Here is a 24,498-nt window from a genome sequence, read left to right as displayed (position 1 = left end):
GAAAGAAAGTGAAAGAATTCTTTGTTGGGAGGCCCTAATTATGTTTAATGAATGAGTAAGGACAAAGTAACATATAATTGAAAAAATTACATAGGTACACACTAAGAATCAACTGATTTGAGTCGATTGATATGTGAATTCTAGATACAAACCCAAAATTTTTACTTCTTTCATAAATTCTATCGAATTATTATTGAAATTTAGAAAAAACTTTTGTAATCTGAATTTTTTTGGATATAATTGTATATCAACATTTATTTTATTTAAATGTAACTCATGAGATCCCAACCGAAGAGATATTAATTTTAAGTCTTCTAACATTGATTTTTCAATGATATTGGTATTTTTCGAAAAGTAAATGAGGGTCATATCATCAGCAAAAAGAGTGATAAAACCACAAACATTCAGTTCTATAATGAAATTGATGTAAGTTAAGAATGTCGGACCTAAAACAGAACCTTGTGGAACACCATCCACACTTGATGGTTTTCAATAAGCCCTTTTTTTCCTGTATTTGAGTATACTGCTTTCTGTCGCCAAGATTATTTTGAAACCATGTCAATACTATTCCTCTAATGCCAATTGAGTTTAACTTTTGCAGAAGAATATCAAGATTTACTGTTTGGACGAATTCTACCAAGACACAAGACAGTAATTGGCACGTAGCTTTGTGTAAACAGTTATTGAAATCAACATGAAATGAATATCAATGTTCAAATCTTACATTATGCAGTAACTTTTCACTTTGCAATTTATTACACTTCAGCAGGTTTTCTATTGGTTTAGCTTTGCTTATGCTTCAGGTTGTGAAAGTTGAAGATTACAGGAAAGCAATGAGAAATAAATATTTATTCTTTCCATAAGGTGGTGACTAAACACACACAGTCAACTTATCAATGCCAAACATTCTCTATCTAGAACATATTGCGATTTAGATATACACATACAGAATCGGATAAAACAGACTTTAGACTGTCGATTCCTAATGTACATATTTTTCCCAAAACACGTTCTTACAATTTTGTTTGTTTTCACACTTTTTTGCTTCAAATTCATTTGGACAGAAATTTATAATCATTTCATTAGAGCTCCTCAGTTTTTTTTATATTTGGATACTTTCTGTAAACAAAATGCATGAGTGGACATAATACAGTCTAATATGTGATATCTCCCAGCGACGATGTTCATCAAAGTTTCTAAATTATTCAAAAAATGAATGGAATCGATAGTTGATGAAAATCCATATCAAAACTTAAAAACCGGTTTAGTGTTTACTAGGAAAGGTTTACAAAACTATAACACATGTAATACTTTATTCACTCCCAAACTTATAGATAACAAATAATAAATGTGTTACTGTTTTAGTCTAAACTATATATTTCTTTGGGTTATATTTACAAACGATTAATATGAATAAGATACTAGATATTGAATCCTGCCTTCCTCATACATTCTTTGTGGGCTTCAATCAGATGTTTACAGTTTTCTTCCCCATTTAGTATTATACTGAAACAAAAAGTTACTAATAATATTTAGAAAAGACAAATTGACAGCAGAAAGAAAAGCAGTGGGATGTGTATTCAAGATCTGGATTAAATTGAAAGGTGTATATTTTTAGCAGGGATTAATTTGTGGTCAAAACTTTTCTTTCCCAGATCCAAATATTTGTTAATGGTGGTGATTGACAACATTTTTGTTTTGCCTTATGCTGTAGACATCAGAGTACGTACGCTTTGATCTGCTTGAAAAGAAGATGGATAACATATATTTCATCAAAGTAATGAATAATGGATGATAGAAATAATTTCAATCTACTTTCCACTACAACTTCTCGTGACTCTATCAAACACTTGTGAGTTTCATAGGGTTGAGATAGTACATATGTACCTACCTATATATAGTCTGAAGCATATTATCTTATATACATTGTAAAAGTGAACCATGCAACGTAAAGGCATAAATAGTACCAAGTACTCCTGAATATACACATACAAAAACTAAGGGAACGAAAATGTTGGCTGAAGGCACAAATTCAAATGCCGGGCGCTTATACATACTCCCAATAAAAATAATTACCATTCATCTCTGACTTTCTTTGTCTCGGGACAAGCACAGCACGGTTTGAGTTTTTTAGGTGCTTCGGTCTGCTGTGAGACGTTGGAAGCTGCCTCTACCTTTTCACTTACATTTCCCATTTTTTAATAAAATTAATTGCGTAATTTCTATAAGGTTCAGTATCTAAACAATACACAATACAGTCACTTTGAAAACCTGTGACAATATAACTGTCAACGTCAAATCCGTCCTAACCTTTATTTCCTCTTCTTTTTTTGTACCATTGATTATACACTTCGAAAGGACTGTTCAGTTATGATTGTTGACAGCTAGAAAAAAGTTTAATATCCAGAACGACGTATGTCCGAAATATTAGAACTAAGAAAAATCGTAAAAAGTTTTTTATAAATCATTGTCATTTCTTGGGCTTCACCTAGTTCTGAATCACTCGCAGTTTTGTGTAGTTCTACGAATGTTCGTATGTGAACAAATCCTCAACCTGAATTTTTGAGTGCATGCTACAAGTATTTTCAGGTATTCAAACATATCAATGTCAACGTCAGCCTACTAGTTTATGTGTAAATAACAGTCAAATGACAAATCAGCAAATGTTTCAAGAATATCAATTCGCAGAAATCGTTCGCCATAACTTCAGCTGCGCATACTTTGAAAACAACAACGAGTGATTCAAGAATAGTACCAATCGCCTTATGTTCAAACTTTTTGATCACACAGAGCGGAAATAACATTTGACGGGAAAAAGATTAGTGCAAACAAAACGCACCATTTGAGCTGATACCACATCGAAAGGAGAGCTTGATACTACAATAAGAGTATGACTATTGACTTTTCGTTTTTCAAATGAGCCATATCTATCTATTGACAGGATATTTTCGAAACCTTATTTCGAGGGGAATTAAAGTTCATGGAACACGATTGCAATGATGAAAGAAGAACTGGGCTTCAAATCAAATGCAGCTCAGGTGAGTTTCGTTGTACTGTATCATTCCAGATCGGTCCACTTCCTCCAAAAGTTATTTGCCCTCTTTGCTCAATCCATATTCATTGAACAAAGATATTGGATAACTTTTTCCGAGAAATGCACACTATGGGTAACAATAAAACATACATCTTGATAGAAAAGAGAAGGAATAACTTTGGCGGGAATGGTTTTAGACCTGGAATAAGATTAGTGACAAAAAAGTATACATAAATATATTATATCTCTAGATTAGTGCGATCAAAATACTTCTGTTTCTGTTTTATTGTTCTGTAAATTAATCTGTAACGAATAATGACAAAGTACCAGTACCAATCAAAAATAAAACAAGGAACCAAGTATCAAATGAGAAATCACCAAATGTAACAATTATAACATGTTTTAATTTACTATAATTTATTCAGTATACTTATAAACATTACCTTGCAGTATTTGTTCTTTCCTAATCAACTGATAGAACTGGACAGTAGTGCGATATATATACAAATTCAAAAATGTCGAGAATAAAAAATGTCAAGGTGAGAATTGAGAATTCAACCTTCCTAAGTTTTCAATAGCTATGATCTTTTAAAAAATTGAAAAAAGAGTGAATCAATGAATAACCAAATTGTATCAGTAGCTATGGTCTGTTGATTCAAAGTTCATCTCTCCGTTATTTTTAATTATTGATTTGAGATCATTTATATGAATGAAAAATAGAAATGAAGACATATATTGTAGTCAGTTTTTCAAAATAAATAGTTGCTGTTTCAAAACTTATGAAGTATTTGATTGGGATTACAACCAAGTTAGAAAATATCTACTTTTTTATTGTAGGAAACAATTTAATAGAGAATTTCCTAGTTTGTTTTTCATTCCATTTGCAAACGTTCTCCATTTATCTTCTCTGAAAAATAATTCAAGTTCATTTACTTATTCAATTTTTCAGGACACTAAATCTGACAAAGAAAATAAATCAAATAATTTGGTGGACTGCGACAAAGTCAAATCCATGCTCCTGAAGATTTTTCTTTGCGTCCGTTATTATATTGATTTACTCATAGATTGTGCATTCGGATATTTCAAAGATTCTAAAAGACAATTCATAAAGAAATGTAGCAATCCTATAATTTTGGAAAGTGCAACAAGTTTAGCTAGAAAAATAAGGAAACGAGAATTGACTTCGGAACAAGTAGTACAGGCTTTCATCGATAGAATAAAAGAAGTTAATCCAGTATTGAATGCCGTTGTTGACTCTAGGTATGAAGAAGCATTGAGAGAAGCAAAAGAAATTGATGAGGATATCCGGAATGGAACTATACAAGACGTTGATTTTCAGACGAAACCGTTTTTAGGTAATCATTATCATCATCGACTGATGTATTAGAGATCTTGAGAGAAGAATTTGAGCTCCAATCTATCGCTGGTTCCAAGTTATTAACTCCTCATTCATGAGTTTATAACTCCTAAAAGTAATGCAAGTAGGAGACAAACAACTTCAAATCTTTCAAGGACCATCTAATCATTCCAATAAAAAAAAAAAATTCATTGCTTCACTGTAACTATTTCAGGGGTGCCATTCACAACTAAAGAATCAACCGCAGTGAAAGGACTATCCTACACTTTTGGATTAGTGCCCAGAAAGGGAAAAAAAGCTTCATTCGATGCAGATTACATAAAACTAATGAAAGAAGCTGGAGCTATTTGCCTAGGTACGCCAAAGTTACATCAATTGTACCGGAGATACATCCTCTAAAACTAGGTCTCAATTTTTCTTTCAGGTGTAACGAATATCCCTCAGCTGAATTTATGGCAAGAAACGCACAACCCAATATATGGCATCACCAATAATCCCTATAATACTACCAGAAATGTAGGGGGCTCTTCAGGAGGAGAAGCAAGTATTTTAGCTGCAGGAGGGACAGCTATTAGTCTTGGTAAGTATCAGTCACATTGTCACATACTACATTAACGCTGTAAGGGTTGTCTTATAGTTCAAAAAACAACCATTAGATGGCAGCAGCAGCTGATAGTTTGACAGAATAGTTACTTCTCAGCGAGTCTGTGAAAAACTTGAGAACAGTGGTGGAGGTCTTCATTGTTGTTGGTTGTGATCTCAACTTTTAACTTGACAAGAATGTTTAAGATCTGTGCAACCAAATACTGTTGCGATATATAAAAATATCGTATAAAATGGTGAATGATGATTGAAAAAGATTGCCATTCAATGTATCATGAGACAGAAGCCTCTCTTGCCATATCACAGTCTGTCGGATATAATTCAATGTCCAGAATGGTATTAGCCAAGGAATAAATAAAAAATTGAATAATTTACAAAATATTCGTTTGTTTCTGGTGGACTTGCAAAAGTTGCTGAAGGTTCACACAATGTAGCCCTCTTTTTATGAAGCATAGAAGCCTAAGGAGTTGAATGTATTCATAATTTTGTTGGAGCCGAATTTTTTATGAAACGTCAGCCAAAGTAATATGGAGAGGTGATAAAAATTATCTTGGTCATTCCACTGATATTACAGCAAGTGTAATATTTACATTTCTTTTCATAAGTAGGAATTGTTGCTACTTTGCACCCTTGAAATTATTATTGAAAATGAAAAATTTAAAGCTTTAGGTATTGACTCGTCATTCTCTTGAAGCGTTTTTTTTACTTGGTGAATAATTTTTATCATTATACACTTGACTCCTTTCGTCCATTCTGATAATTTTGCTGGCTGCTTTTATTATTCCAAATTTCTCTTCTTTTTTATTGTCACATTTTTACTGTATCAATTTTCTGTTGCTCCGATAAATAAATAGCTTTGAAAAATTTCTGAAATGTTTAACAAAACCATAGAATTTTCACTAGAATTTCACTTCAAATCAACTGGATTGTTCGGAAGATCTTCGTCTTTATCTATTGAAGTTAAATTTACATACAACTAACAGAAAAAAAAAGAATTTAAACGAAATAGTATGCTCCAATATTAATTTTTTATATACTTTTGTTTAAAACAGTGTAAGAATTAATTGCACAATAAAATATTGGTGGAAGTTGCAATTTAGAGTATACAAAATAAAATCCTGATGCCATTTAAATCGTATATTAAAACTGAGACGAATATTTTGTAGAAAAAACCCGAATTTTTGTTTTAAAAAACTTTTTGTAGAAACGTGAAAGGTGACCACAACACCACCAATAAATTCTTCAAGTTGATTGCGTCTGTTCTTGTGTTTTTATAGTAATTGAACAAGTTTTGTTTTCAAGGTACCGACATCGGTGGATCTATCAGAATACCTGCTTTTATGTGCGGTGTTTTCGGACACAAACCAACTTCTCATCTTATTTCAACCAAAGGTAAGGTGAATAATTGAAGTAACCTTTTCCAAACTTTCCCTGTAACATATATATTTTCTCGTTTATGACTCAATGGTTCCGTAGTTTATCAGCATCAATGTATATACTGAATTATCTATCCATCAATGTATACCACGAAATCTTAAATAAATATTCATTGAGATGTGGAGCTAAAGAAAAACACATAACATTACAACGAAAAAAACTATTGAAACCACGTGATGCCTCTCACCTTGTCGTTGTCTGTGTTTCCTGACTGTTTAGGTACCCAGTATAACAATAATAATAATAGTATAGCATTTATTGCCCTGCAGAAACCATTTGCAAGGCAATTTTTTAAGGATAGCAAATACAATATACACACATCGGAAAAGTCTAGGGATATTTTTATAACATACTAAATATCATAAAAATAAATGCATGAGGTCGTTTAATTTCGATTAAATTGGTACACTCGACCACCCTGTAGATTTCTATGGGTTGAACAAAGCCTGCAAAAACGGTAACTAGTCTTTTATCAAGTTTTTTACAAACTGTAGGTTTTCGGCTAAAATGAATAATCTGAAAGTGTCGAGTTTGTACATTCTATGCAGTTCTTGCTCAGCAATTAAACTGGAAATATTGTGCTTTAACATGGAACGCCATCACTTACCATTGGCTGAGATGAATAGAGCTGTAGGGCTTCTTCAAGGTGGCATGCGACAAAATGATGTAGCTCTTCGTTTGGGGGTCTCCCAAAGTGTTATCAGTCGATTGTTGCGGCGTTTCCGTGAAACTGGCAGTCCACCCGAACAACATCCAGGGCGAGGACGCGTTACAACTGCAGTTCAAGACCGATTTTTGGTCTTAACCGCTAGAAGACCACCGACAATCACAGCACATGAGTTGGTTAACGTGTTGCAGCAGATGCACCAGGTAACCATTAGTCGTGATACTGTCAGAAATCGACTGCATGAAGCAGATCTCCACAACAGAAGGCCACTTAGATGTCCACCTTTGTCGAGAGGCAATCGCGGTAGAAGATTAGAGTGGTGTCAAGAATATCAAAACTGGGATGCAAATGATTGGGCCACAGTTTTGTTTACAGACGAATCCAGATTTGGATTTCATCCAGATTCTCGTCGAGTAAGACTGTGGAGACGACCTGGAAATAATGAACGTTTGAGACACGTCCAGGAAGTCCACACATACAGAGGTGGTACAGTAATGCTACGGGGCGGAATCATGATAGGCGGCAGAACCGATCTCTTTTTTCCAAATCGCTCCCTCACAGCTCGACAGTACCTCGACACCACTCTTCTACCTATCGTCCGTCCGTTTGCTGGTGCTGTTGGTGAAAACTTCCACCTAATGCACGATAATGCTCGTCCACATGTCGCGCGTCTAGTGACTGACTGGCTCACCAACGAAGGAGTTGATGTATTGCCATGGCCAGCACAATCACCGGACCTGAATCCCATCGAGCATGTGTGGGACATGCTTCAACGAAGAATTACTCCGCATATGGGGAACATTCACACAACGTTTCAATTGAGAGAGCTTTCAATCGCTGAATGGGCAAATGTACCTCAACAAGACATTGACAATCTCATTTTGTCGATGCACGATACTTTTAAAAATATTCATGAAAAGGTAATTTTTCGAATACCATATATAGTAGTGTAATACAATCATCCAAATTAGAAACAGAAACATGCAAACATTAATTTATTGCAATCCTTGGTCATTAATGAATATCAAGAATAACAATGGCCCCAAGTTGGAACCTTGGGGGACTCCACTGGTTGCAATATAGTTTAGTGAGCAAAATCCATTATATGAGACATACTGTTTTCTATTATTCAAGTATGATTTCAAAAGGTTTAGAAAAATATCGAAACCCAATCAAGCCATTTTCTTTAGGAGGATTTTATGGTTTATTTTGTAAAAGTCCTTGAATAAATCAGTATACACGGCATCAACCTATCCTCTTCAGTCTAATAATCCACACAAGTATTGACTGAAAATAGATAAATACTGATTCCAGATCTTAAATTCATGAAACCATGTTGAGATTCAGAAATTATATGTTGAGTTGCTAGATAAATGCGATTATACAATGACTTAGGTTCATTTTTCAACTGAACCTGAATATTTTTCAGATAATTTGCGTTGGCCTCTTTAATTTTTTCTTCAACATTCTTCAAAACTCTTGGTAATAAGCAATATTTCCTGTTTTTTATGCAAGTTTGCCTTTCGTTCAATTAGTCTGATAATTTCACTTGCATACCATACTGGGTAAGAACGTTTATAAGTCTACTTTGGTCTGCCAGCTCATTCAGTTCTTCACGGTATTCACAGACCAATCTTGATGTCATTTTTTTATTCATACTGACTTACCATTTCATTGAGGCCCAAAATTTAACATTCTTCATGTAGTGCAAATGTGTATTTTTCCTACCTTACAGGACGTAGACAATTCGTTAAAACTATTAGTTGTGCAAGTACAAGAAGTACCGCAAGGATCAATAATAGGACCCATACACTTTCTATTATTTGTAAATGAGCTGGCTACTGCCCTAGCAGCTGTCTACCAAAAATCATCAAATATCCAAATATCTTTAGAATAGTCCAAGGAATAGTCCCTTAAATTTTTGTCGCATGTTTAATAAACACTCCGTACACGTGCTTAAAAATTTATTAATATTATATATTCATTACATTTTAGAGGAGAAATGTTTGTTAACAAGATGTATTTTTTATGACATTGAACATATCTTTCTTTCTTTCTCATAAACTCCTATTTAAGATTCTGGAAAACAAAACCCTCATATGAGATCATATTCACTTCAAAAATATGTCGATTATCTCCATAAAAAGATATTTGCAGGCATGACTTTCAGGACTGGCAAAGAAGAACAAACTCTGGTGGTGGCTGGGTTGTTGTCCAGGCACGCTGATGATCTAGTTCCGATACTGAAAGTGTTGGTTGCCGAAAACGCTAATAAGTTGAAGCTGGATCAATCTGTAGATATCCAGAAAATCAAGATATTTTTCGTTTCCAAAACGAACGATTTTTCTGTTAGCCCATTCAGGCAAGAAATGAAAACTATTCTGGCACGGTACGAAAATGCAATAGACAATTCTCCTTGGCAGAGGTGTCTTTATTTATTTCACCTCACTGTAACTACTTATGTATCAGTTGAAAGAGACAATAGTTTACTGTACCACCAACTGCATGTACGGATCGCTCAAATTTATTCATGATCATAAGATAATATTAGGGATGTTCAGGTCTTTTATTATTGTTATGTTGAAAAAATTAGGTGAATCTTTATTTTTCTCAACATACTCTTGTGCCAGCGGTTTTTTCAATCCTCAAAGCATACTTTGTAGTATGTAGGAACAGGAAAAAGTCGCAGGAGGTCAAATCTGGTGAATACGATGGCTGAGGTATGATTACGGTATTGTTTTTGGCCAAAAAATTACAAACAAGAAATGCATTATCGTGATGCCATGAATTAATTGTTTTCCCACAATACCGGACATTTTCTTCATATTGCTTCTCGCAAGCGGCGCATAACTAAATTTTTCGGAGTATACCTGTTTAAAATCTGTTTTTTTGTTAACCAGCTGTCGCACCCCTACGAACGACAACCCTCAGAAGTCGAAACTTGTGCGAGCTAAGGATTAACGAGGTCTTAACTTTTAACGTGTGATTCCTAACACGGGTTGGACGATAGTAAGTGAAGATCGATCGTTCAGACTAGGGCTTGAACCACCGACCAACACGGCAGTCAATTCGAGTGATTGAACAAAGCACCCACGCCGAACCGCTTGGCTACCGACCGACCTAGAGGAAAACTTGGGGAGTTCACTGCTTTAAGCTGATTGGGTCAAAAATTTCATCTTTTCAAACCTTTTAAGAGAATTTTTGAATTACCCGATGACTATAACTGTGAAATTGAGTCCCGTTGGTATGTCGTTGTGAGGGACTTCATCTGTGGTGAATAATATATTGGTTGCTCAAAAACGGATAATTAGCTGTATAACCTCTTCTCATGATATGGAACCGTGCAAACCACTTTTTAAAGCCTAGGTAGGTGATCAACCTGTATATGCTGGAAATAGCTTGCTTTGAACATGATAGAAAGCACCAAGCAAAACACCCAGATAATACACATCCATATTCCACAAGGAAAATACAAGAAATCATTCCACATCATACTCTTCAAATAACGAGCAAGAGTCCCACAGTTATGGGAATCAAAGTGTACAATCACGTACTACTCATTTGTAACTTCCAATTAAAACTCAGAAAAATGCTCAAAATGCTATAGACTGGATGAATTTTTTAACGAAATCTTTGTCTAGTCCTAATTTTATACGCTTTATTTATATCTGTACACGCACATTATACACCAGGTACTCCACTTTATTTTTAAATAATTTTGATATTCTTTCAAATCTATCTTACTTATACTATAACAATTTTCAATTGAAGGTGATTCATTAGCAACGTCGCACTTGAAGTGACCAATGGATAATCCTCTTACCAACTCTGCAGAGGCGTACCAAAATAATATTTTTATTTATTTAAACACATAGGTAATTACGTCAAAATTGTTATAGTAGGTGGCGCTACCTGGTGTCAATGGTAAAACTGAAAACATTTTCTTATTATGCCTGATACAGTACTTCAAAAAAACAGAAAAATCCACTAAACAATTATTATGTTCCTTTTATATAGAAAGAGAACTACAAAGCAAAGAAATAAATTACCTATATTATGCTTATGAAGTTTCAGAATCCATTGACTCGTCCGAAGAGGAATCCCCAGTCACACTTGAACCTATTATTATTTGGTGGAAAACAGTGTCTGCCATCCCGTCCAATCTCCACATTTTCTCTTCTTCCTTGATCACATGGGCTACAGCATTAGCCCAATCTTCTTTCCATATCCGTTCCATTCCAAAACACATCGCAAAACGGTGACCTGAACTACCTCGTATTTCAGTACCTCCTGAAGTCACTCAGAACTTCGTAAGAAGTCCAACCGACCTACTTCTGAGTTCGTACGCTCCTGACATTTTACCTCAAGTCAGCTAGTCAAATAAACCGCGAATATTCATCGCACTACTGAAATCCCCTCGCGACCCAGTATCTTAAAACTCCTAGTACCTCAGTCCCTTCAATAGCTTTCCCAGTAACCTCCCCAAAGGGGCGAACTACCCCGGGCAAGAGCCCCTAAACGATCCTGGGGTCCGCGCACGACTGACTTAATTCTCTCCCAACAATTTCCACCTTAATTCTATTAGGGGATGTAATTCAAATAATCTCATAAAAATTCCCACCAATCAGAAAGTCTGAAATTGTTTCCGGAACTGGTACTCTTAACGTCCTCTACATGTCCAGCGGATAAGTCCGCAAGAATTACCGTCTAGTTCCCGACATTTCTAATGTCGTGAGTCTGCTACTGATATATAGATGTCACTGCAAGGGTCATTTTGATATTTTTGCTGTTTTGAATAGTGGTATGTAGACTATGCCAGACATTAATTTTATCATGTCGTTAAAATTAAGGCTGACACTCTAACCCCTCGGAATATAAATTTTGATATTTATTATACGTGTAATTGCTTGGTTGGAAAAGAGTATCAGTTATGGTTCTCTTGCCAGTTGGTACGTTCAACTGATGCTACGATGTAGCGAAACGCGTTTTGAATAAAATTCTTAGTGTAAAAACTGTATAATTATTATCTTGGAAAGTTTATTATAGACTCTTATACTAACTGAGAGTGATCATTTCAACTTGACGGGTATTTGGAGGTTATGAACGTTTTGATAGACTGATATGGCTGTGCCATATCAGTCATAAGCACATAAGCGGACTTCATTGTCACCATTCATATACTTGTTAACCAGGCTCTAAAATACTTTAGGAAACGTGGAAAAAGTTGTTGAGATCTGATTGGTCACCAGATTTGTCACTCTTGCACTTTTGAATAAGTTATAAAGCAAATTGCTTCAGGAACCCATCGAAAATTCAATCCGTTCCAGCATGGTTTCTCACAGGTATCGAAAAACATCAAACCGACATCAATTTTTCATTCTAATCTTAGGTATTTAATCCAATATTTTTCAGGAATAACTTACCGAACTGGTGAAGAAGGGGAGACAATGGTAAATGCTGGACCGTTAACAAAACATGCGAAAGACTTGATGCCCCTGCTCAAAGTTTTGGTCGGTGAAAACTTCGATAAATTGCGATTGGATGAGCCCGTAGACTTTAAGAAACTCAAAGTTTATTACATTTCGGACCCGAAAGATCCGTTTGTGAGTCTGATTAGGGATGAAATGAAGGCAGCTCTAGCTCGGTACGAATAATGGAATCCGTCTAATTTTGCAAGGGTCAATTGTTCTCGTTGTAGACCCGTAGTAAATGTTTTGTTTCTGTACTATGTGAAGGTGAAGGTTCTTTCGGAATTGGTCTTCCTTATTCAGCTGTTTTTTTAATGTAGACTCCATTTCAATTCTAATGCCTCTAACATTCTTTGCATATAGTTTCCTTCTATGTCAATATAAATGAAACAGTTTGTAGTACACAATTCTGCAAATATACTCTTCGTGATCCAAAAGTTATCGGTAGTCCAAACATCTTGCAAAAAATTCACCCATTGTAGCAGAATGTTTTGCTAAACCCTGCAAATTCTTATAGATTCACGATAAACACCTACTTGAGTCGAACTTCAACATTCCCGTACAACAATTTCCAACCTGAATATCAAACATCCCTTGGATTATTAGAAAATCAAGATGTATGCTAATGTGGAGTTAATGAAAACAAAAAACCAAATGGATAGATGAAAAATCAGTAGTAGTTTTCAAATAAGTAATAAGAATAGCGATATTCTCATTGTAAATTCAATGAATGAGTCGTTTAGGTCCGTGCTAGGGATCGCACATTAAAAGGTAAGGCCTCGTTAATCGTTAGCAACTCTGAGCTATTCCCCATAGGGGGGCGACAGCTGGAGAAAGGGGATTTTTGGGTAAGGGTACTCTCCCATTGAATTTGAAAAGGCCTTAGTTATTGATAATAATGATATTTATTCAGTTGGGTCATCTATAGATGACATTGAGTATGTTAAAACGTGTACAAATACAATATTAAAAATACAAACTCCGTGCACTTAGAGGCACAATATACAATTTTCTTAGATAATAATATAATATGATAGTCAAATCCTAAAATAATCTGCTATTTATGCAACAGCATCGTTATTAAAATCGGCCTAAAATGTTGGACATGTACGTAATATCATATAATAGTCAAAACCAAAAATAATGTAACAGCATCGTTATTAAAATCATCCTAAAATGTTACACATGTACATGGTCATAAGTTATCATCCATATAATATGATTTATCCAGGAGCAACTCTTTGATTTGATAGTTATGCTGTTTAAGAACCAGATTTTTTAATGTACTTGGAAGTTTATTGTACAATTTAATGGCCATACGCCTGGGACATGATTTAGATACAACTAATCTGTGTGTTGGCACTTCCAACTGTAGATAATTTCTAGTATTATAATTCGTATTACCATTAAGAGTAGGAAAACTGGTTATGTGTGATTTTACATATTTTAATATCTCATATACTTGTAACAGTCTATATTCTGAGATTTTTGAAGATGATTTTGCAACTTGTCCCTCTAGTAACTCATGCTATATACCTTATGGCTCTTTTTTGAATTTTGAATATTCTGGAACAATCACTAGATGCTCCCCAAGCTATAATACCATAAGTATGCATGGTAGTACATTAACAAGAATGATCTATTTACATTCCAGCGTAGGTGTTCCATTTGCTTGCGTGCTTGTTCCATTTGAGATTTTATGTTATCTTCAAACTCAAAAATTTTGTCTCCTTTTGTTGTTGAATTGATCCATTAATTGACATTACTAGTAAACTGTGATCTAGAGTGGTTCTTGAATGATTAAAACTAAAAGCGTAGTTTTTCTTTCATTTAACAAGAGACCATTGTCTGAGAAGCACTTTTGGGTTCTTTTTATTTCATCAGATGCTTTATTAACTGTGGCTTCAATATTTTCCTGAGTTATCAATAAAGATGTGTCATCAGCATACATAACGAACTGATCACTATAAAAATCATTTGCATATATTGTATATAAGAATGGACCTGATATAGAACCCTGAGGAACCCCGAGGGAACAATTTTTAGATTCTAATTTATTTCTGCTAACCTCTACATAGTAGTATCTACCCTCTAAGTAACATTCAAACCATTTGTGGGTTATTTCCCTGATTCCGTACCTTTCAAGCTTTGTTAGGAGAATTTTGTGATCTACCAGATCAAATGCCTTACTTAAGTCTATGAAAATCCCTAGCGTCTTATTAAGTTCTCTTTCCAAATACGAAAAATTTGAATATACGGGTCAAGAACCAATAACCTTTGCATCACATGTGATCAAATTTCAGTAGAACTGATTGGATTTAGCAGAAAAACACATTAAATTTGCTACTTTGACCCTTTAACAGTCGTGCCTACTTTTATATCGCAGTGAATACTTATTCAATTTAATTGGAATAAGCGCTATTTGAATCAATGCACTTTTGCCAACGTAACACAAGTCGATTGATTCTGTCAGCATACAAATTCTGTGCACGGGACTCGTCATAAGGTTTTCTTCAATCAATGTCAATACAAATGAGATATCCTTTATCTCTTGTCATGAATAAAGTCTATTATTATTATTATTTTCATATAATGATCTGGTTAATACAGTGCAGATGACTGAAGTATGTTGCCAGGGGTATACAAAGAAGGATCTAATTCAGAGTAAAAAGTTTTAGTGTTACAGCAAACTCATGCAGTATTAATCAATGCATATCAAGGGAATGGTGATTTTCATCCTCTGTTCACAACTTGGTATAGTAAACTGTACTGTCTGCTTTCATTCAAGTACTGTTCCTCATCATATTAACAACAAATACTAATAAAGACTACCTCTGTTAAGTCTGGAAAAGAATATCGCAAAAACATATTTTGTCTCATTTTAGTGCTGTCAATCATTTCCAAGAGATACTGGGTGATGCTCCTGAGGAAGTACAGTTTGAAGGTACCAAATACAGCGGAAAACTATGGAAGTTCTGGATGACCCAGGAATCAGGATCTAATTTTTGCAAGGATGTAATGAACCGTGAAGGAGAGGTTTGTAGAAAAACCCCCACATTTTCTAACACATACGTTATTTTTTTGTATTTCATTAGGCCAGTCCTATTGTGGAAACAATCAAACACTTCACTGTTGGAGGTGATTTCACCACATCGACCATTTTTAATTTCGTGAACGGTTTACTTCCTACTCCGAAGAATGACTGGGCCGTGGCGGAAACTGAAAAACTGAGGCAACAAATGTTGGTGAGTTGTTCGATTTTGTGGGATTTCACCCACGGATAATTTATTTTACTCATCACTGACGGATAGTCTCAGTTTGTACGTACATTTTACTAAGTTTTTTTTCACAGTTTGAGTCAAAGAAAGAAGAAATCAGCATAACTTCATTTATCACTTTTATTTTCCAGCATGTTTTGTATTTGTACAAGATGTACCTATTTATGACTTTTATGGATTATTATTTGATACTGTTACTTGTGTAATGTGAACTGTTGAAAAATAGGGTGAATTTTTTATCAAATGTCAATATTTTGCTCAGTTTCCTTCGATTACTGTGGCATAAGGTTTCTTCTGGTTCTATACTAAAACCAATAATGATTGAGAGTAGAAGTAAGCCCAGTTGACAGCAAATCGGGGGCGTGCTTATTAATTTTTGAGAGGGTTGAGAATGAAAGAAAAATTCCTAGTACAATTAGTTAAAATATTCATACACATTTTTTATTTATTTCATTAAAACTTTGCAATATCGTAATTTACCTAATCGTTGTAGTCATTAGGTGGGCCTTATGAAAACGGAGTAATAATCGTGGTAATTATAGTAGGTACCAAATAAATTAACAATAGTAATAAAAAACACTATATATATATATATATATATATATATATATATATATATATATATATATATATATATATATATATATATATATATATATATATATATATATAACTTTTTTTCACTATTGGGTTGCAGCAATTGATAAGTGAACTCTTTATAACTATTCTCAAGCTTTCGAGTAACTTAAACTGATCGTCAGGGGTACTAGAAAATACAAATTACAAATTTTTGATAATAGAATATAATATAAATGTAAATGTACAAATTTTCGTCTAATCTTCAACCTCAGATTCGTCACTGTTGCTACCGCTATCATCAAAGTGAATTATGATTGATTCAATATTGTGTTCAATACGGTTGTCTACGTCCCACATTTTTTGCTCCTCTTTTAAAACATGCTGCATGCATTTCTTCCAGTCTTCTGCACGTCCACTAATTTAAATGTTCTCTTTTCTCGTGCCACATATCCTTTTACTTGCGCCCAGATTAATTCTATTGGGTTTGATTCGAGTGGTATGGTGGTAACCTTAAAACTGTAATTCCACGACTTAACGCCATTTCATCCACTGCGTATACTGGTTTTGGCTTCTTCATCAACTGTGATTTTTTTTCGTCCGCTACTAGTTTTTGGCGTTTGTACGTCCCCATGAATTTCTGCTTCTCTTAGTATTTTGTAAATCGATGATTTTGGTACACCGGTATAATCAGAGCACATATCAACTAATTTATCTTTTGTAATTGTGGAACTTAATGATGTAGAAATGCCCGGTTGGTTATTCGGAGGTACACACGTAGAATTACAGCACATATGCACAAAGTCATCTTTTGGTGGCTGATGATCTCTTTCAAGACAGTGAATTACTCGCACTACAATTTGTTTTTCTCTTACTGACCGAGACTCCGACCGTTTTACCTTTTTCGACGTGGAAGGCCCGACCATGTCTTCCATTTTTTGAGTAGTTTGAGAACGGTGTAGAAATATAATTATGTAACGCTTAAACACTTATTAGCACTATTATTTTCACCAATTGTTATCACAACACGTCGATTGCTGACTAAGTTAACTGTAAAACGTACAATTCACGCTGTATAATTCACAAACCAATGATACGCTCATGGCTGCAAGTACATTAGTGAGGACTGCAACGATGAGATGGAAGTTACGGTAAAGTGACAAAGACAGAAATATCGTTGCGTACAGCGTTGCCACTAGTTGTAATAAATATCTAACACTATACAGAAAATAATGAATTTTAACTGATCAGTAATCAGGAAATGTATAAGTATTACTCATTACAAGCTCATTACTGATTTTTGTCATAAATAATACCTTTTAATCGTACTAGTATTGTGTATTATCTATAATTTGCCACAACCTACAACTCTACTGCTTACTATATTTTGATTCTGCTATAAACTGGTAACGTAAAATTTAGATATGACAACGCGCTTTACTCTCAATCATTATTGGTTTTACTATAACATCCGAAACTGTTTGGAACCTGCGCAGACATGATGCCTACAAACAAAAAATCTCAAACAGTCCGAAATAGTCTCGGACACTTTGTTAAACCAGAACGCATGAGGAGACCACTGTGCCACCTATCGTATATATGAAGAGATGAAGACAAGACAATACAGGAGCACTTAAACGGCTCCCTCTATTGCGCATGTCCCCCGTCAAGTGTGCAATAATTTGACGCGGGAAATTTGAAATATATAGGTATCTAATGATGAAAAATTACATTTCTATAATTCTATCATACTTAACAAATTAAACTCTAAACAACTTAAAGCCATGGAATAATTCAATAGCTTTTATAGCACTGATCTCTGTGTTTTATAGATGTGAGTCGAAATAAAATACACTTTATTACTTAACAAATTCATTAAAAATAGGCTTTACAAAAAAATAATGTAATTCTACAAATTTTATTTCAAAAACTATTCAAAAGTAATGGGGAATGTTCCTCAATTTGGGTTATTACAGCAAATGCAAGTTTGATCAAAATAAAGTTGAGTTTAATTCATGACTTTTTCAAATTCACTTCGAAAAGTATTCAAATTGATGTTTCAATTTTTAAAGGATTTGTTTCTAATTTACATATTGGCAACAGCGCCTATATCAAGTTGAAATAATTTATACATGCCTAGATATTCTACTTTAAAAAAGGAAAATTATCTTTATAAATCAACAATTAAGGCAAAATATAAATTATAGTTCAATACCACCTCCACAAGCCACATAAACAACAGTTGTTTTGTTATTTATTTATATAGAGGAAGATAGTTTAGGTGCAGAAGATGTCATATGTCACAGAATGACTCGGAACATACGTAAACAGAACAGCACGCCTCTGAAATATGTCATCTTTGTTTCTCTCATACAGGTAACAGATTCATTGTCCTTTATTAGCTATAACCGATGTTGCCAAATGGTGAAATAGAAACGAATCCCTTTAAATGTTGTATGCATTTTCATTCCTATTTTTTAAGTGTTTAAATAATTTTTTAAAGAAAAAGGTTGAAATGATAAGTTTTAAATGCATTGTTTTAGAGCTCTTTTATGAAAACTACTTGATTTTCGTCAGGAGGAACATTCCCCATTGAGGAGATGAAAAACGAATCGCTGAGAGAGTTCGCAGGACATACTGCTTTGAGGATTGGATGGAAAAGGTGGCACAACGGTATTATAACTGATGGGATCTACTTCGAAGGGGACACAGTAGAAATCGATGAATAAATGAACATTTCTTGAGAAAAATTAAATTTCCAAAAAATTTTTTTAACAAAGTAGAATCTATCTCAGTCTCAGAGTTCTACAAAAACGTGTTCTCAGAGCCCCCGCCTCAGAATTGGTTTATAATATGAGCAATGTAAATGTCCGTATGAAAAAAGTTGTGATAATTTATCAGTACCTCTGTTTCAGGATAAACTTGGTAACAATGGCGTTTTACTTTATCCGTCTGCTCCTTTCCCAGCGAGCTACCACCACGCGGCCTACTTGAGGCCATGGAACTTCAATTTATTCTCCATTTGGAATGTTTTGAAATTCCCTGTGACACAGGTACCGATGGGACTTGGCAAGGATGGACTGCCCCTCGGTATCCAAGTAGTAGCTGCCCCATATCAGGACCGTTTGTGTTTGGCTGTGGCAAAGGAGTTGGAGAGAGCGTTTGGAGGTTATGTTCCACCGTTCCAAACCCAAACAGAATAGTATTACTGGCAGTTATTATAATGAGGGTTTCTATAAAAATGTTAGGGGATGGAAGTAAAAGATTCAAGCCTGAAGATCTTGGTATTTTTATAAGTTTCCATGTCGTTGGGAACAAATTTGTTGTTTGAAATAAATATTTTTATTTACTGTGATTCTTAGGCAATATGATTGTCTTGACTTTCGGATTTAATGTGTGGCTGTGTGAGGCTCATTATTACTTCACTATTCCACTGCTGCTGATTCCAGTAAATAAAACTGAATGTTGTATCTGCAATTTATGAAAAAAAGTTATATAGACTTTACATATAATTTTATTTGCCGTTTTAGAGTCGTTGACTTTCTCATTTGTGAGAAATTCTCAACATTTCATGAAGAGGAGACGCCAGAGACCCAGTTTTTAAACTCCTGAAAATGTATTTGCGAAACGTTGATAAATTAACGGTCGGCAATCGCGGAAAATTACAGACGCAGTGAAACATGACCACGAAAGCCTTATTCTATACGAGATGTACCTTGAATGATGTCATTGATTTCAGGTGGTCATTACTTGTCATATTTTATGAAAGAAAGAGTCACTTCACTTCACTCAAAGTTCTTGGCCTTTGCTTCCAGATAGGCGCATTTAGCCAGCTCGATTCGGGGGGGGCGCAGCTGTCTTGCACGCAGCAATGCTGCCACCCTTTTTTATCTAAATTTTTTATTATATAAAGAAACACTTGATATTTTTTGGAGACTTCAAGACTTTTTACACATAATTAACATATTTATTTGGTAAAATCCTGTCTCCACGTGGACATCCGGTCTACTCCGGCCTCCAACCGGCGTGAATGGGGACAGGAGTTATGTACATCCACTATAACACTCCCACGTGGACAGCCGGTCCACCCGGCCTCCAACCGGCGTGAATGGGGACAGGAGTTTCTCTTCAACACTTACAGACTGTTCACAAAAATGTTTAATGATGGCACGTTCTATGACGGCAGACATTCACAACACAAACTGAGTTTCGTCCCCAACAATGGCGTCCGCGTGCCTTCTTTGTGGACGGTCGCTGTCGGCACGTCCGTCCACCACCACATCAGAAACAAAACTCCAAAAAAAGAGTCTGTGTACATATGTGCGCACATAAGAAGTCATACTTCTTTGTCATAACAAGATAAAAATCTTTATTGAAATGTTATCCCTATTATCCTTCATTTGAAGAAAAAACACACTAATAATAGAAAAAAAGGTATTTAATACAATGAAAATTTTATTGTGAAGCATTAAATGGTTAAATAAAGTTTATTTGAATATCATAAACAAAAACGTTTGAATAAATATCGTGAATACAATTGCCATTTCTCACGCAAAGATACGTAGATGTCTTTTACTCTGTTGGTTCAAACTAAAATGTTGACTAGCTAACTTCAGGGACATCTGATCGCGACAGAGGACGGTTGGCAGATAACGACCGTCCTCAAAGATGCCACGTGGATGTCTGGGTCGGAGAGAAGTCCAAAAATGGGGTGTTTTTCATTAAATAATGTCAAATTCGAATAAATATTGAAGTGAAAGACATTTTTGAAAGGAATGGCGGCCCCTACGCCAGTAACCAGGCTGGATGTCGACGAAGTTATCAGTGCGATAATAGATGTGGGAGACTGGCAGCTCCCAAGTTAAGGAATGAAGTGTTTTTATGAAAGAAAAAGTGAATGAGAAAACTTAGGGTGGCCGTATTGCCTTGAGTGACAGCTATGCCCCCGGACGAAGCTTTTGTTCACTATGAGCAGGAGAGTCTGGCCAAATGCGTTCGACTGAGAAGCAACGGCCATATAAATAGAGGAAGAAGAAGAAGCTAACTTCGGGGTGTCGGTTTTCGTGCCTATGTGCGCGCATCGTAAAATTGCTCATTTCCCCTAACGCGCCAAAAGAAGTATAAGTTCAAAAAATGTTAATATGGAAATGAAGTAAATTAGGACACACGTTCAGAGGAGGCTAGCCTCCAGTTGGTCTCCGTTAGTGTACGACTGCGTTTGTTTTTTATTTAATTATTCGGACGGGATGGCGCGACTGACAAATATTTCGGTAAATCGTTTTAGTGTTTCTTGATCATATTTGTGTATAAAACAGGCAGTATTTTATTATAGCAGTGCTTTTTGGTAATATTTTAAAAGTGTTTTCTTTCAATTTCAAGGTGTTTTCAGGTTTTCACTTTTCAGTAAGTTTTTTTTTCCATTTATTATGGATAAGTTGGATGAAATTAAAAAATCTGACGATATAGTCGATTGGTTGCCGACAAATAATTTCAAGTCTTTATCTTATGATAATAAATTTTACATTATTAAAACTCTGGGGAAGGCCTCAACCAAATTTGAATTCAATTAAAGCGTCAGATAATCGACAAAATCGAGGATTTAATATTATCTGGTACGATAAATGCGATTGCTTAACCGGCTCCATTAAACGAGAAAAACTTTGTTGGCCCTGTTTTACTTTCCGTCGAACCGAATACCAAACGTGGTCTGAAATAGGATAATCCGATTTAAAAAATTCACCTCGTTCTACAGAAAGATATTTTGAATCTAAGGAGCACGTATTTTCTTTTTGTAAATTAAAATTGTTTAGCAAACAAAATATAGCAACAGCTATATCGTCTTGGTTGAGAACGAATGTTATGTTTACTTTTAGTTTCTTTTTTTCCTTCCTATCCAAAATACACCTTTCAAAATGCGGGACCCTCGCAGACTATATTGAACTTGAATAACCGTCGATTTAAAGTAGTTTGCGGGTGCCTTGTGAATTCACTTGAACTAACCAGATTTAACCTTCCCTCCTACCTCATCCTTCCTTTCCTGGCAAGTCACGACTCTCACCTCCCCGTTGGTTCTTGCTGGACAATAAAATTTACTTTTAGACCTGTTTTTATAAGCATAATTGAGTACTTGTGCTTACAACATATTTGTGGCAATTTTCAACAAAACTGTTATATTAGAAGAGAAAAGTATTATTTTTTGACTGAGAACTTTTCATTTATATTAAATAACTTAAAGACAACCCTTTTTTCTTGTTTTTTTAATGGCCAGTTTTATAAGTATAATTTTCGGCAATACACAATTTTTGTTTGCATTTATGCAAATATTACGTATTTTGCTATAAATAGGTGCGGTACCCCAAAAAATTTTCACGCCTCCGGCGGGCTTTTCTGTGTATATATATATAGCCTCCCCTAGACTCCAATGCACGAGCCGTCACTGCATTTTAGAATAAAAATAACGAAACAAACTTTGCTATACGCAAAACCAGAGACAACCAACTTGTCTCTGGCAAAACCTTCATTTCATTGCTAACTAAACCCACATTCTAGTATATTGAGTATTCTCATATTTTTATTGATAATATATTCTGTTTTGGAAATTTGGATAAAGAGTCTGCGATTTTATTAGGTGACAGGGTTCATTATACTGATGTTGATTTTATTAATAAAATATCAAGTATTGCTTTGTTGTTTTTTTTAGGGAAAGGATAGGCATGTTGCGTTATTGCTTGATAATAATAATCTTTTTCTACACCCGTACTCTAACAATACACTTATATGACCATAATCCGTTTCATAATGATATCCATTATGATACAGATTATCAACCAATAGAAACCCATAATTTTTCAATCAAGAATCCTGTTCCTTTGTCCTAGATTCTAACCTAAGTAACTAATTGCTTTATTTGTCAAAATCAGTTTTCATATTACCTACCTATATTATCAAAATGTCTGAAAACAGCGATATAGAAGGAATACCATCGACTCCTATATTTTTAAAAGATCAGATTAATTACAGTTGTTATATTCAATATAAATATAATTAGAATCTTTATAGTTTTCATATATTCATGATAATACCATTAAGTTTGTGTTGTTTTTAAAAAATATGAGTTAATTACTGTAAGTGTGTTCAATACAAATATAATATTTATAGTTTTTCATTATTTATCGGGTTTAGAAAAAATAGCGTATGCAACTCTCATGTAATGGTTATTAATACACTCGCATATACCATACAAAACTCGCCTTCGGCTCGTTTCGTATCCTGGTTAATGCTCGTGTCTTAATAACCATCATTACATGATCGTTGCATAATATACTATTTTATTTTCTTTTGCGACAATATACGATTGCACAGAACTGACCATTCCACAGCAGTTCTGATTCTGAACACTTTCTCGTCCAACTACCTACACGGTCGGTCGGTTGGAAAACAACTTCATTGGCTAATACCACGCTGGATATTGAATTATATCCGACAAACATTGAAAGATAAGGTTAGTCTCGCAGATGTTTCTTGTTCATCCAGCAGCAGGACCATGCTGAAACTATTCAAGCCACCGTATTCACCAGATTTGGCCCCCTGCGACTGTTTTCTGCTCCCGAAATTGAAGAGACCCATGAAAGAATGGCGTTTTGCGACGATTGAGAAGATAAAAACCGAATTGATGAACAAATATATATCTTTTGGGAGAAAAATGAAAATTCACTTCATTTTTGAACATACAGTGTAATGTATTGCATTTTAATCGTTTTGTATTATTTCAGGAGATGAGAAACATTTATTAATTTTACTTTCATTGTGGTTTCTCGGAGCATACTGATCATTTTTTATAATTGTTCATATACCATCTGTTTTGTTTTTCCGTTAACCACCTGCTGCCCGCTATAAACAACTCTCAAAAGTCGAAACTTGGGCGAGTTAAAGATTAATGAGATCCAACCTTTTAATGTGCGATACCTAGCACGTTAGGTCTCTGAAAATTCACAAACAATAAAAAATTGCAGATATAATGGTTTCACTTATAATAATAAATCATTTGATTAACTTGGACAGAAGCAAATTGCAACCAA

The 24,498-nt window shown here is 34.7% G+C and overlaps 2 protein-coding genes across 4 annotated transcripts; one reads left to right on the top strand and one right to left on the bottom strand.

Annotated features, from left to right (window-relative positions):
- Nucleotides 1-1,353: 1,353 nt before the first annotated feature.
- LOC111505406 (cytochrome c oxidase copper chaperone-like) lies at nucleotides 1,354-2,294 on the bottom strand. The gene is made up of 2 exons (XM_074171493.1): nucleotides 2,077-2,294; nucleotides 1,354-1,506 (listed from the first exon to the last, which is right to left on the bottom strand). The coding sequence occupies exons 1-2, from the start codon at nucleotides 2,193-2,195 to the stop codon at nucleotides 1,422-1,424; spliced, it is 204 nt and encodes a 67-aa protein (XP_074027594.1). The 5' UTR covers nucleotides 2,196-2,294; the 3' UTR covers nucleotides 1,354-1,421.
- Nucleotides 2,295-2,981: 687 nt separating this feature from the next.
- Nucleotides 2,982-19,775, top strand: LOC111505401 (fatty-acid amide hydrolase 2-A). Of its 3 annotated transcripts, none has more exons than XM_074171490.1 (9): nucleotides 2,982-3,038; nucleotides 3,984-4,389; nucleotides 4,606-4,746; nucleotides 4,816-4,971; nucleotides 6,297-6,386; nucleotides 12,511-12,742; nucleotides 15,452-15,602; nucleotides 15,662-15,811; nucleotides 19,336-19,775. In XM_074171490.1, exons 1-9 carry the CDS (start codon nucleotides 2,997-2,999, stop codon nucleotides 19,621-19,623), a joined length of 1,656 nt encoding a protein of 551 aa, XP_074027591.1. In that variant the 5' UTR covers nucleotides 2,982-2,996; the 3' UTR covers nucleotides 19,624-19,775. The 3 variants fall into 3 exon arrangements, with proteins under 3 accessions (XP_074027591.1, XP_074027592.1, XP_074027593.1); XM_074171491.1 differs by lacking the exon at nucleotides 12,511-12,742 and adding an exon at nucleotides 9,256-9,487; XM_074171492.1 differs by lacking the exon at nucleotides 2,982-3,038 and adding an exon at nucleotides 3,386-3,573.
- Nucleotides 19,776-24,498: the final 4,723 nt, after the last annotated feature.

This window comes from Leptinotarsa decemlineata, unplaced genomic scaffold (genome assembly GCF_025532065.1).
Source record: "Leptinotarsa decemlineata unplaced genomic scaffold, Ldec_3_MD MMD2_tig00000010_RagTag_RagTag, whole genome shotgun sequence".
NCBI lineage: Eukaryota > Metazoa > Arthropoda > Insecta > Coleoptera > Chrysomelidae > Leptinotarsa > Leptinotarsa decemlineata.
This window is presented reverse-complemented; position numbering and strand designations above follow the sequence as displayed.

Coding starts and splice junctions, on each gene's coding strand:
- LOC111505401 (XM_074171490.1), top strand. CDS start 2,997: ATGATGAAAGAAGAACTGGGCTTCAAATCAAATGCAGCTCAG. Junction 15,603..15,661: donor TAATGAACCGTGAAGGAGAG/GTTTGTAGAAAA, acceptor GTATTTCATTAG/GCCAGTCCTATTGTGGAAAC. Junction 15,812..19,335: donor AACTGAGGCAACAAATGTTG/GTGAGTTGTTCG, acceptor CCTCTGTTTCAG/GATAAACTTGGTAACAATGG.
- LOC111505406 (XM_074171493.1), bottom strand. CDS start 2,195: ATGGGAAATGTAAGTGAAAAGGTAGAGGCAGCTTCCAACGTCTCACAG. Junction 1,507..2,076: donor AAGAAAGTCAGAGATGAATG/GTAATTATTTTT, acceptor TTTTTGTTTCAG/TATAATACTAAATGGGGAAG.